General features: G+C 37.3%; 1 protein-coding gene across 11 annotated transcripts in view; it reads right to left on the bottom strand.

The window, feature by feature from the left end:
• Positions 1–14,510, bottom strand: part of MYO9A (myosin IXA) — a 271,227-nt gene that overhangs the window by 159,332 nt on the left and 97,385 nt on the right. For all 11 annotated transcript variants that reach the window (XM_033439985.2, XM_033439989.2, XM_033439988.2 and 8 more), the window contains exons 13-14: positions 11,102–11,243; positions 5,497–5,692 (exon numbers count right to left, since the gene is read on the bottom strand). In XM_033439985.2, the coding sequence (XP_033295876.2) occupies positions 5,497–5,692; positions 11,102–11,243 (338 nt within the window). The remainder of the gene's footprint in view (positions 1–5,496; positions 5,693–11,101; positions 11,244–14,510) is intronic.

Genomic DNA, 14,510 nt, shown 5'->3' with positions numbered 1-14,510 from the left:
TTGCTGTCCTCTAGCCTCAATGCTTTCTAATGATGAAACAACTTTTAATCTTACTGAGGATACTTGGTGCATGATGAATCATTTTTCTCTTGCTGCTTTCAATATTCTCTCTTTACCTCTAGAGAGTTTAATTACGATATATCTAAGTTTGAATCTCTTTGAATTCACCCACCTTGCAGTTTGCTGAGCTTGCTAGATGTGTATATTAATTTTTTTTGTGTGTGTGTGGATGTGTATATTAATTTCTCATCAAATTTGAGGAGGTGTTGGCCATTATTTCTTGAAATATTCTTTCTTTCCCTTTCCCTCCTTTCCTTCTGGACTCTCAGAAGTTTATATACCTCATGGTGTCCCATAAGTCTAGAAGCTCTGTTTATTTTTCTTCATTCTTTATTATTCCTGTTCCTTAGCCAGATCATCTCAACTGATCTGTCTTCATGTTCACCCGATTCTGGCTTCTGCTTATGCAAACCTGCTGCTGAACTCTTCTACTGAATTTCTCATTTCAGTTATTGTACATTTTTTTCCACTTCAAAATTGATGTGTGTGTGTGTGTGTGTGTGTGTGTGTGTATGTATAAAATTGATATTCTCCATTTGGTGAGACATTGTTCTCTTACTTTCCTTTTGTTCTTCAGATATAGTTACCTTTAAGTCTTTAAATATATTTAAAATAGTTTAAAGACTTTGTCTAGTAATATCAATGTCTGGATTTTTTCAGGGGTAGTATATAACTCTGGCAACTCTGAAAATTCTCTTCCCAGGATTTGCTGTTGTTGCTGTTTCTTACAGTTGCTTCTATTTGTTTAGGACTTTCCTGAACTAATTCTGTAAAGTTTGTCACAGGTGACCATGGAAATCTCTGCTCAGTAAGCTTAAATGTCAGCTACTGATTGAAGGCAGATATCTTTACATGCCTGAAACCACTAATTCTCCCAGTTTTTGTCAAGGGTCACTGAGTGTGTATGTTGGTGCATACCTTCAACACTCAGCTAGGAAGTTTACAACTTAGCCTTGCCCTGCTTGCACAGAATCTGAAGGTTATCCTGAGGTAAGAAATCAGGATATCCTCAGGTCTTTACTGAGCATATGCATAGCCCTGGGCACGTATACAGTCCTATGCATGTGCATAGCTATCTAGATTCCCATGAATATATGGGAACTTTTCATAGCCGTTATGGAAACCTCATTCTCCAGCTTTTCCTTTCAAATGTTTTGGTTAGTCTTTGCCCCAGCTGTTATCTACTGCATCAGAGAGTTGCAATGTTCAACAACTGCTTCTGATTGTTTTGGACAAAAGCCCTAGGTAAAAGGTTATTCATACTGGGCAAGCTCCAAGTCAGGTTAAAAGATAGCCTTGTAAGTGGGGTCTTCCAGGGAACTACCAAATAAGTTGAATATTCTCTGCGAATGGGGCTTTGAAGGAGTGCCAGCCCCCCTCTATTCCCTCCAGGGGTTGTCACACTGCTGATTTTCATTGTGCTTCCAGGCGATTGATTTTCAAGGCTACCGTAGAGCTTGGAAGGGAGGGAGGTGAGTAGTGCGAGTTAAAACACTACAAAGTGCACTGGCATTATCAATATTCAGCCTTTTTTCTTGTATATATACTTCCCAGATTACTGAAGGCCTTTGATGAATTCACGGAGCTCCAGCAAAGTTATTCTGACAATTTTTGCAAGTGTTCTTGTTGCTCTTATGGAAGAGAGAACTTTCAGAGGTCCTTACTCTACTGTTTCATTGACATTTAATCTAAAACCCTTACTCTTAATCACCACACCATAGTGCCTGATACAGAATTGATTTATAAATAATGGTCAGGGTTTTGTTAGTTAACAAAAATGCTCTTAATTGTCTTAAGTACTGGGTAGAATTATGGACAGAGTACTGCATAGAGATCCTAGACCCTGTTTAGGTGATATCTAAATTAGTTTTAGTACCGGGTCATTTCTGGAAATAGATGGTCACTGGAATCCTTCTCCCACTTGCAAAAACAAATGGGAGCACATTAGAGTTACGGAGTCCTTTGTGTGGGATGGGGAAGAGGAAAAGTTTATGTGGGAACCATTAAAGCTCTCTATCTGCAGACACTATATGAATGGCTTCAGCTTTTCTCCCTGTAGATTAAGGAACCGAATGACACTTTGGACTCTTGCTCTTGCCTCTTTTTTTTTTTTTTTTTTTTAATTTATTTATTTATTTATTTTTGACTGCATTGGGTCTTTGTTGCTTCGCGCAGGCTTTCTCTAGTTGTGGTGAGCGGGGGCTACTCTTCATTGTGGTGCGCAGGCTTCTCATTGCAGTTGCTTCTCTTGTTGCAGAGCACGGGCTCTAGGCGCATGGGGTTCAGTAGTTGCGGCTCGCAGGCTCAGTAGTTGTGGTGCATGGGCTTAGCTGCTCTGCAGTATGTGGGATCTTCCCGGACCAGGGATCAAACCTGTGTCCCCTGCACTGGCAGGTGGATTCTTAACCACTGCACCACCAGGGAAGCCCCTCGTTCTTGCCTCTTATGCCAATGCCACAGCTGAATTCACTGTCTCTGCCTAGTCTTTTTAGATGGATTAAAATTCCTCTTTGGCTATACTTTTATGTAACTCCAAAAGAACAAAATAAGCATCACTGCACTCACATCTGCACACTGTATAATTCATGGTCAAGTTATGATCTCCCCTGTACTTTCTAGTCCAGGCTCTTTCTTATTCAGGAGGAGTAAAACAGAGGCAAGGTGGATGCTACCACTGGAATACGTGTACTCCAATACCTCACTGCTGACCAGAAAAATCATTACCATTTTTAATTCCACCTCCCAGCAGGGCCAACATGTACCTTCACTCAGACTGCCTATTTATATGACTCTACTAAGAACATTTTATGATTTCCTGATAACCTGCCCCAGCTATAACATACCACAGCTATAACAAATTTATTCTTAAAAGGAATAAGTTGAATTAATTTTTATTTAAAGACCTTAAAATGGCACTGTGCCGTCTAATTTGAAAGTCTATAAAAAAGAAAAAATAATAGTCAAAAGTAGATTTAAATTTGATATTCTCATTTGTGCTCAGTTGGCTTGATGAAGAAAAATATTTTTTTGGTTCACCATCAAGGTATTTGTTGACAATCAGCTAAGAGTCCAGTGAAATATCTTATTTCTTAAAGGAAGTGAAAATATATTGCACTTCTGCAGTCTACATCTTCTTTCTTCATTAGAAATATTATCTTTGACCTCTTCTTACTCTCATTCAAGATCTGAACTGGGTTACCTTCTGCCTTTCATATATTCTACTTCTGCTTAAATAATCTCCAATCCCTGTTTCATGTTGATATGTTTACATACTACTTATGGTCATTATAAGAGTTCTGCATCTACTACTTAGTTCATTTTCACAGTTACTCGGTTAGTTTTTGTTTCGCAATACTACAATGTTCTAATTTTATAATATCCGTTTATCCGTTATCACCAGAAAACAGCAGGTGGTAAGTGGTGCAGAGGGAGGAAAAATGCTAAATTTTGGCACTGACACTAATATGCTGTAATACAATTATTCTCTGTAACAAACCTGCTCAGTCACTGCCTCAAAATGCAAATGAACTATCATTTTTCTTTTTCTTGATAAAAAGTGAAATTTTAAAAGTTTATGCAAGGGGGACTTCTAGCATGTTGGTAATATTCTCTTTCCTAACCTAGAAGATAGTTCCAGGGGTGTTTTCACTTTGTGATAATTCAGTGAGCTATATGTTTTGTTCTGTGCACTTTTCTGTATACATGTTATATCCTAGTATAAAAGCATTTTCAAAAAGAGTTTATTATGTGGAAGCTCTATGCTGGCCAGAAAGCAAAACTAGATTAGAAAACAAGAAGAATCTAGAAATTATCAAAGATAATTTCAGTTGTTGATCATTAGTAGCACTGCATGTCTTTGTCCTAATTAATACTAATATACATAGAACCAGCTTTCACAAATAATATTTTAAATGCCAAAGTAACATTCAATGTGAATAACTTTTACAGAATGCAATGTATTCAACAGTAAATATAAGAAAAGTTTCTTATCTTAGTCAGTTACGTCTTAGCAGGATATGTATCAATTTTCAAAATTTTCATAATTGATAAAGACCACTGTAATAAATAAGAATGCATCTTAAAAGAAAAAACTTTTCCTTAAAGCTTTTTGCTGGTAACTGTAGTCAATAATATTGCAGTACTGTACATATGTTAAAGTTGCCAAGAGATTAAATTGTAAAAGTTCTCATCACAAGAAAAAGTTTTGTAATTTTGTATAGTAATGGATGGTACCATTTTGCAGTACACACAAATATTGAATCATTATGTTATATACCTGAAACTAATATAATGTTATATGTCCATTATACCTCAATTTAAATTTTTTTCAAGCTTTTGCAAAGATAGCCTCTTAGAAATAATTTTGGCAAAGGCAAAGCAGTTTTAAGATACTCCTTTTATTTACAAAAAAAACTATAGTTCTCTCCACAAAGGCCAGTTTGCACACGTTATAATCTGAAGTACAGAAATGAAATTCAATTAGTTTTGCCTCTCATTTTAGAAATACAATCTCTCAAGTATTTTATTCAGTTAAAATACATAAAAGCTGAATTTAAAGTTTTACTGCTAGTGCACATGCCCAAAAGCCCTATGAGTAAGTCTAGGAGTTCTGAAAGCACAAAATGTGTCCTCCTGCACTTCTGCTGAAGCTTCTTGGCAAAAAAAATTATTTTAAATAATTACATATGTATTAGAATATCCTCACTATGCAGCAATGGTCTATCTAAGGCTAGAGCTACAGCAAGCAACAGTGTCATTTCAAGTAGGTAGCAAGTGCTTTAGAGATGCTCCTCCCACAGAATGTAAAATGAGAATATTTTATGATTTAAGGAGGAGACACACAAACAAAGTATCCTGTTTTATCCATTCCTAACTTTTAAAGTAAAATCCAGCTAACTGACTTAAGTGTAAGAGGAAAAGAAAATTAACACCTCATAAACAGATACTTTACATGTATTATCTGATTTTACCCTCATAATATTGAAGGCAGTATTACACTCCAAGAAAAACAGCTAACAGTCACAAAATCAGTCAAGAGAAGAGAAGACAACTGATTACTGAAGTTGGGTTACCCCACTATACTATACTACCTCCATCCTAATTTTTCTGCCTCCTGACTTATGCTTCCACATTATGTTTCATTTGTAGTAAAAACTATGACTTAAGAAGAAAACAGAGAAAAATATCAATATTAAATTCTATATAATTAAATAATAATTTCACTTTTTGCTTAAAAATCATACCAATGTCTGAATGCCTAAAAAATACCAGGTGCTTTACACTCATTATTCCTATCAGTATTTATTAATAAAAATGTACCAACATATATATACACACACATACACTCACCAGAACTCATTAGATCTGAAACATGATGTTAGGGCAGGGTAAGAAAACAAACAGAAGCATGGTAGAATACTGATGTCTACTGCTTACCAGTTTTTCTCTGAATGTGTCTTTTCCCAGCTTCCCTGAAAGCAATAACAGCTCTGAAAAAAGCCCGGAGAACTGCCCAACGGAAAACAGCTACAGGATCAATTCCAATCATCCCAGAGATAAATGCATTCTTGCTACTTCTCAGAAGAGCGACAATGTCAGGGCGCATATGATCTGTATTTTTTTCCCGGAAATCCTACATGAAAAAAGTACCAGTGTCACTTTTGAAAAAATTATTAAACCAAGAAGATAATGGGTGATATATATGAACAGTGGTTGAATAAGGCTATAGAAGTGACTTCTGTTTTAGGCAGCTAAAGGGACCAGATAGATATCCTCTACAAAGTCCCATCTGACCCTAAAACTATTTAATTCAAAAATTAATTTAAATTAGAATAAGCATTCCACAATCTTATTGCAGCTTGTTAAACACTGGTCAGGGAAAGACTCTCTACAGAACTATCACATAAAATGACAAGAGAGTTGAATAACAAAAAGGAGCCAGAAATGAGAAGACCAGGAACAGCATTTCAAAGGGAACACCTACTACCAATAGGTGGCAAGGAGTTGAACAAGTTCGGAGAAAACCAGTAAGACCAGGGGCTGGAGCATTCTTGGCAAGGGTGAAAGTGGTAGAAGAATAAACAAATAAATAGGCTATGTAGGCTATGTAAGCCTGAACTAGGAGTTTGGGTTTTATTCAAGTGTAAAGAAAAGCCACTGGAAGGATAATGACATGAGCTAACTGGTGTTTTATAAACATCACTGGTTGCTGCAGAGGGAATGAACTGTACAAAGATGGAAAAGGTAGGCCAGCTATTGCAGTATTCCAGAAGAACTGAAAGTGACTTGGACTACATTGATGGTACTAGTTAGTGGAAAAGGAAAATGGTTATCATATATGGGATATGTTTTAGAGGTAAGGACAAAGGACTTGGTGGATTAGGGCATGGTGAGTGAATGAGGAAATTAGGTTAACACCTATATTTTGGGTTTGAGCAACAAAGTGGATAGAGGTACCATATACTGATATAGAGATGACTAGAGAAAAGAGAAGGTATAGGGATAGAAAATGAGGATTATGAGGTAAGTTTTGACCAAGTGAAGCTTGAGATGCTGAGAATAACGATAATAGCGAGTAACATTTATTGAGAGGTTTCTAAGTGTATGGCACACTTCTAAGCATTTTACATGTGTTGTCTCATTGATAAGTTCATTTCATCACCTTAACAACTCCTTGAGGTAGATGATATTATTATTCCTATTTTATAGATGAGGAAAGTGAGTCATAGAAAGGTTAACTATCTTGGCTCCTATCACACAGTAACTGGAAGAACAGAGGTTCAAACTCAGCCACTTATAACGAGTATACTATGTCTGCATACAGACATCAAGTAGGCAGATGGAAATATTTGTCTAGATTCTTACAGAGATTTCAGAAAATGCATTTGGATATCATCAGCATACAGATTTTTAAAGCTGGATAAGATTACCTAAGGACTGTAAATAGACAGTTAAAACCACCTGTCAATAGGGGTTGGCGATGACAGAGCAGAAGAAAAGGCGTTTAAATACCCACAGAAAGATAGGGAGGGCAAGAAGCTTAACACTCCTGGAAGAAGGTCCCAGACTGATATGCATAGTCTAGGCATTTGACTATAACCACACCCAGATGGAAGGATTAAAACTTGGTGAGTAGGGCTTCCCTGGTGGCGCAGTGGTTGACAGTCCGCCTGCCGATGCAGGGGACACAGGCTCGTCCCCCGGTCCAGGAAGATCCCACATGCCGCAGAGCGGCTGGGCCTGTGAGCCATGGACGCTGAGCCTGCGTGTCCGGAGCCTGTGCTCCGCAACGGGAGAGGCCACAACAGTGAGAGGCCCAAGTACCGCAAAAAAAAAAAAAAAAAAAATTAGAAATGAAAAAGGAGAAATTACAACAGACACCGCAGAAATACAAAGCATCCTAAGAGACTACTACAAGCCACTCTATGCCAATAAAATGGACAACCTGGAAGAAATGGACAAATTCTTAGAAAGGTATAACCTTCCAAGACTGAAAAAGGAAGAAATAGAAAATATGAACAGACCAATCACAAGTAATGAAATTGAAACTGTGATTAAAAATCTTCCAACAAACAAAAGTCCAGGATGAGATGGCTTCACAGGTGAATTCTATCAAACATTTACAGAAGAGCTAACACCCATCCTTCTCAAACTCTTCCCAAAAATTGCAGAGGAATCTGCAAAAAACTGCAAACTCACTCTATGAGGCCACCATCACCCTGATACCAAAACCAGACAAAGATACTACAAATAAAGAAAATTACAGACCAATATCACTGATGAATATAGAGGTAAAAATCCTCAACAAAATACTGGCAAACAGAATCCAACAACACATTAAAAGGATCATACACCATGATCAAGTGGGATTTATCCCAGGGATGCAAGGATTCTTCACTATACGCAAATCAATCAACGTGACACACCATATTAACAAACTGAAGAATAAAAACCATATGATCATCTCAATAGATGCAGAAAAAGCTTCTGACAAAATGCAACACCCATTTATGATAAAAATTCTCCAGAAAGTGGGCACTGAGGGAACATACCTCAACATAATAAAGGCCATATATGACAAACCCACAGCAACCATCATTCTCAATGGTGAAAACTGAAAGCATTTCCTCTAAGATCTGCAACAAGACAAGGATGTCCACTCTCACCACTATTATTCAACATAGTTTTGGAAGTCCTAGCCATGGCAATCAGAGAAGAAACAGAAATAAAAGGAATTCAAATTGGAAAAAAGAAGTAAAACTGTCACTGTTTGCAGGTGACATGATACCATACATAGAGAATCCTAAAGATGCCACCAGAAAACTGCTACAGCTAATCAATGAATTTGGTAAAGTTGCAGGATACGAAATTAATGCACAGAAATCTCTTGCATTCCAATACACTAATGATGAAAAATCTGAAAGAGAAATTAAGGAAACACTCCCATTTACCACTGCAACAGAAAGAATAAAATACCTAGGAATAAACCTACCTAGGGAGACAAAGGACCTGTAGAAAACTATAAGACACTATATATAAGACACTATAAGACAAAGGACCATGTCGAAAACTATAAGACACTGATGAAAGAAATTAAAGATGATACCAACAGATGGAGAGATATACCATGTTCTTGGATTGGAAGAGTCAATATTGTGGAAATAACTATACTACCAAAAGCTATCTACAGATTCAATGCAATCCCTATCAAATTACCAATGGCATTTTTTATGGAACCAGAACAAAAAATCTTAAAATTTGTATGGAGACACAAAAGACCCCAAATAGCCAAAGCAGTCTTGAGGGAAAAAAGCGGAGCTGGAGGAATCAGACTCCCTGACTTCAGAATATACTACAAAGCTACAGTAATCAAGACAATACGGTACTGGCACAAAAACAGAAACATAGATCAATGGAACAAGATAGAAAGCCCAGAGATAAACCCACGCACCTATGGTCAAGTAACCTATGACAAAGGAGGCAAGGATATACAATGGAGAAAAGACAGTCTCTTCAATAAGTGGTGTTGGGAAAACTGGACAGCTACATGTAAAAGAATGAAATTAGAACACTCCCTAACACCATGCACAAAAATAAACTCAAAATGGATTAGAGACCTAAATGAAAGACCGGACACAATAAAACTCTTAGAGGAAAACATAGGAAGAACACTCTTTGACATAAATCACAGCAAGATCTTTTTTGATCCACCTCCTAGAGTAATGGAAATAAAAACAAAAGTAAACAAATGGGATGTAATGAAACTTCAATGCTTTTGCACTGCAAAGGAAACCATAAACAAGACGAAAAGACAACCCTCAGAATGGGAGAAAATATTTGCAAACGGATCAACGGACAAAGGATTAATCTCGAAAATATAAAAACAGCTCATGTAGCTCAATATTAAAAAAACAAACAACCCAATCCAAAAATGGGCAGAAGACCTAAATAGATGTTTCTCCAAAGAAGACATACAGATGGCCAAGAAACACATGAAAAGCTGCTCAACATCACTAATTATTAGAGAAATGCAAATCAAAGCTACAACGAGGTATCACCTCACACCGGTTAGAATGGGCATCATCAGAAAATCTGCAAACAGCAAATGCTAGAGGGGGTGTGGAGAAAAGGGAACCCTCTTGCCCTGTTGGTGGGAATGTAAACTGATACAGCCACTATGGAGAACAGTATGGAGGTTCCTTAAAAAACTAAAAATAGAATTACCATATGATCCAGCAATCCCACTACTGGGCATATACCCAGAGAAAACCACAATTCAAATAGACACATGCAGGCTTCCCGGTGGCGCAGTGGTTGAGAGTCTGCCTGCCGATGCAGGGGACACAGGATCGTGCCCCAGTCCGGGAGGATCCCACATGCCGTGGAGCAGCTGGGCCCGTGCGCCATGGCCGCTGAGCCTGCACGCCCGGAGCCTCTGCTCTGCAGTAGGAGAGGCCTCAGTGGTGAGAGGCCCGCGTACCGCAAAAAATAAAAAAATAAAAGACACATGGACCCCAACGTTCACTGCAGCACTATTTACAACAGTCAGGTCATAGAAGCAACCAAAATGCCCATCAAAAGACAAATGGATAAAGATGTGGTACATATATACAATGGAATATTACTCAGCCATAAAAAGGAATTAAATTGGGTCAATTTGTTGAGTTGTGGATGGATCTAGAGACTGTCATACAGAGTGAAGTAATTCAGAAAGAGAAAAACAAATATCGTATATTAACGCATGTATGTGGAACCTAGAAAAATGGTACAGATGAACCGGTTTTCAGGGCAGAAACTGAGACACAGATGTAGAGAACAAACGTGTGGACACCAAGGGGGGAAAGCCGTGGAGGTGTGGGGGTGGGGGTGTGATGAATTGGGCAATTGTGATTGACATGTATACACTGATGTGTATAAAATGGATGACTAATAAGAACCTGCTGTATAAAAAAAAAAGAGTTTCAACATAATCATTAGGAGTACAAGCTCACAAATACCCAATGGTACATGATGACATGAACTTTGTCAGGCCTAATGGATGTAGAGAAGAGAAAAATTCAACCAACTACATAGATAAACTAGTGGATTTAAGACTTACTGATGGTAACTATTCTTTCAGATCTAAAAAGGCTATTACAATTATGTAATAACCTATATGGGAACCATTTTGCTGTACACCTGTATACCTGCTGTACAACTGAAACATAACATTGTAAGTCAACTATACCCCAGTATAAAATAGAAATTAAATTTAAAATAAAAATTATATTTTAAAAAATTAGAAAATAAAAAATAGAATATAAATAAATAGACTATTACATACAGAATGGGCTGACATCAATTTTAGCTGCAGGAGGAAACAAACAAAACCATCTTCTAATGACAGCAGAATACTGTAAAGTAGAGTATGAATTTTAGTAGTATCCTTAAACTATCTCCCACTGTACTGACCAACTACAAAGAGGGTAGTGTGACAGGGATGGTGATATAGTTAAGAACACTCCTCTGCCCTAAAGGCATATTCAGTGATAAATTTACTCACCTTTATCCCATATTTCACTTTCCCGGCATAATGCTTTATGATAAAAGCAGGCTCCATCACAGCTGGAAATTCAATGTAAGAATTCTCTTCATGTTGATGCTTAAATTTGTCCAGCAGTGTTTGATTTGTAGCCTGTGGAAAGCTGAATTAAAAATAAAAACAAAAACACTAAAGAAAGATGCAGCAGCTAATACAGTAGTTTTTTTAAAATACATTTTAATTACATTTCCATCTAACACATTTAGCAACTTACTGAGAGTTTTCATTAAATAAGTTCTCATAACAAGCTGAAAAATGAGTAAAACAAGAATTGGTATTCCTGTTTTGCAGTTGAGAGCTCAAAAGTTGTGATTTGCCTAACTCACACTTTGCAAGTGGCAGAAGTGAGAAATTAACTCAAGTCTTTGGATATTTAGCTTACGTCACAGTGTACTGCACTACCATAAAACCCAAAGAATAATAAAAACTAAATCATATGTTGTTTGGGGTCAAGAACTTGCAGTAAGGGAATGATCTCTCAATTTGGACAGGTCCTTTAAATCACTGTCATTTTTTGTTTTTTCTTCATGTATGAATCAAGTAGTAATTTTCTTACCTATACCAGTTAGTGTATAGCTTTATATTATACCTATTATTATTTCAAATATACATCAATGGGTTTATACTCACTGATGAGCATTTCATATCTGGGAATCAGTCAAATAATATTAAGAAGTAACTACATAATGGTACAGGCATATAAAACTTCAGAAGAGAAAGAAATCTCTAGTTGGGAACAATGGAAAAGTTCACAGAGGATAAAGGAGACAATTAATTATGAGCTAGATGTTAAAGGTTGGGTAGGAGTTTCAAATACAGAAAATAATCACTGACAAATAAAAAGGATATGGCAAGTATCTTTCAGAGAATAGTTTTATTTAACAGTAGCTGAAATAATGAAAAATAATGTGACATGAGATTGTAAAGATGCTGAATATGATATCTAATGTGTAAAAATGATTCTAAAATTAAAACGAAAATGGTTAATTACATAGTACGTATTGGAATCAGGAAGGAGAATGATCTTTTTTTTTTTTTTACATCTTTATTGGAGTATAATTGCTTTACAATGGTGTGTTAGTTTCTGCTTTATAACAAAGTGAATCAGTTATACATATACATACGTTCCCATATCTCTTTCCTCTTGCGTCTCCCTCCCTCCCACCCTCCCCATCCCACCCCTCTAGGTGGTCACAAAGCACCGAGCTGATCTCCCTGTGCTGTGCGGCTGCTTCCCACTAGCTATCTATTTTACGTTTGGTAGTGTACACATGTCAATGCCACTCTCTCACCTGTCACAGCTCACCCCTCCCCCTCCCCATATCCCCAAGTCCATTCTCTAGTAGGTCTGTGTCTTTATTCCCATCTTACCCCTAGGTTCCTCATGACATTTTTTTTTCTTAGATTCCATATATATGTGTTAGCATACGGTATTTGTCTTTCTCTTTCTGACTCACTTCACTCTGTATGACAGACTCTAGGTCCATCCACCTCACTACAAATAACTCAATTTCGTTTCTTTTTATGGCTGAGTAATATTCCATTGTATATATGTGCCACATCTTCTTTATTCATTCATCCGATGATGGACACTTAGGTTGTTTCCATCTCCTGAGAATGATCTTTGATATCAGACAGTCATTGCTTAGATTACCAATTCTGTCCTTGACCTTGGGCAAGCTAGGTACAACCTTCTTTAAGAACTGGTTTGTTAATACATAAAATGAGTAAAATGAGGTAACACAGTGCTAGTAGAATTAAACACTAGTTAAAAACACCTAACACTAGCTGACATCCTATAGGGATGACATAAATGTTACCTACTTTTTTATGTTGCCAACACTGCCATTTTCCTAGACAACTAGGCCTGCTTTTGCATTCAAATACTATCCCATCCTCAAAATATCTCAACTATCTAGGCTCTTCCTCTCCTATCCAGAACTCTCAGCCATTCTAGAATGGGTTACAACTCTTAAACAATTTCAGAGAGTACCGCAACAGCCTCTACAGTAGCCTCAGCGATTCTAATTTTACTTTGTTTCATGTCACCAAATGGAACTATCAAAATAAATTTTCCTACAATAGTGTTAATTGTGTGCCTCTCCTACTCTGGAAAACTGGAATCCAAGCTCCTAAGCCTAGACCAACCCAACCTCTGCAAACTTACCCCTCACTACTCCACAGCAGAATGCTTCTTTTCAGGAAGGATGCTCACCTCATTGTCTCTAGGTAAAGGTTTATTTACCTTCTAATCCTCTGAGTAATCAAAAAGCTTATGATTTGCTTTTCTCTTACTTTTGAATGGAGAAAAGAAATTTTGAAAGGAAGGACAGATATGAGAACAATTTTTATTCCAAACAAGGAAAGATGGAAAGAAAAACTCTCCACATGTCCTGCATTCAACAAACATTTGTGGATACATACTACATAACCAAGCAAAAGGGCTTGGAACAGAGTCAGAGCGGACACTGTGCATTTCAAAGCTCTTCAGCTAGTGTTCCCCAAAGGCTACCTGCAGGGGCAGCCTTAGAGTAGTGTTTCTTTGCATATAAGAAGTACCTCTGGGAGCTTTCAAAAATACCAATGCCTGTACCCCATCTCCTGTGATTCTACTGAACTGATGCTAGACCAGTGTAACTGATGTAATAGTACATCAGTACTATTTAGAAGTTTCCCCAGGTAATTCTTATGAACAGGCAAAATTGATAAAATGCTGTCTTAAATGAATGCTCTGATCTTAACTTCAGTTTGTTAAAATGCAGATTCTGATTCAAGAAATCCGGGGTGTAGGACTTCCCTGGCGGTCCAGTGGTTAACACTCTGCATTTCCAGTGCAGGGGACACGGGTTTGATCCCTGGTCAGGGAATTAAGATCCTGCATGCCGTGCGGACATAAAAACAAAAAAGAAAAAGAAATCTGGGGTGGAAGTATGAGACTCTGTACTTCTAACAACCTTCAAGGTGCAGCCAGTGCTGCTGTCAGCAGATCACACTAAGTACTATAGAAAAGACTGATAACACTCTTAACTTTGCTTACACCATTCCTCCTTTCTAAATTCCACACTGCATCCTTTAGAATCTAGTTTATAAAACGTGAACAGCCAGTAGATAGCAAAGACAAGATTAAATAAGACTTCTAACTTCCAACCCATGCATCTAAAGCACTACAAACACACTGAATGAAGCAGGAACACCACTAAGGATATATTTCATGTAATGTATTCCCCACAGAACAAAATATTTTTAGAGGAAAAATACTCAAAGTGATTCCCAAAACAGTTCTTCCTAAATGAGACTAACTTATTTTCAACCTCTCTTTGTAGGTACAGGACAGAGGGAAAATATTTCATGCCTTTGCATCTTCTGGAGT

The sequence above is a fragment of the Orcinus orca genome, chromosome 2 (genome assembly GCF_937001465.1).
Source record: "Orcinus orca chromosome 2, mOrcOrc1.1, whole genome shotgun sequence".
NCBI classification, from domain to species: Eukaryota; Metazoa; Chordata; class Mammalia; order Artiodactyla; family Delphinidae; genus Orcinus; species Orcinus orca.
Note: the sequence above shows the minus strand (reverse complement) of the source record. Positions and strands in the feature narration are given on the sequence as shown.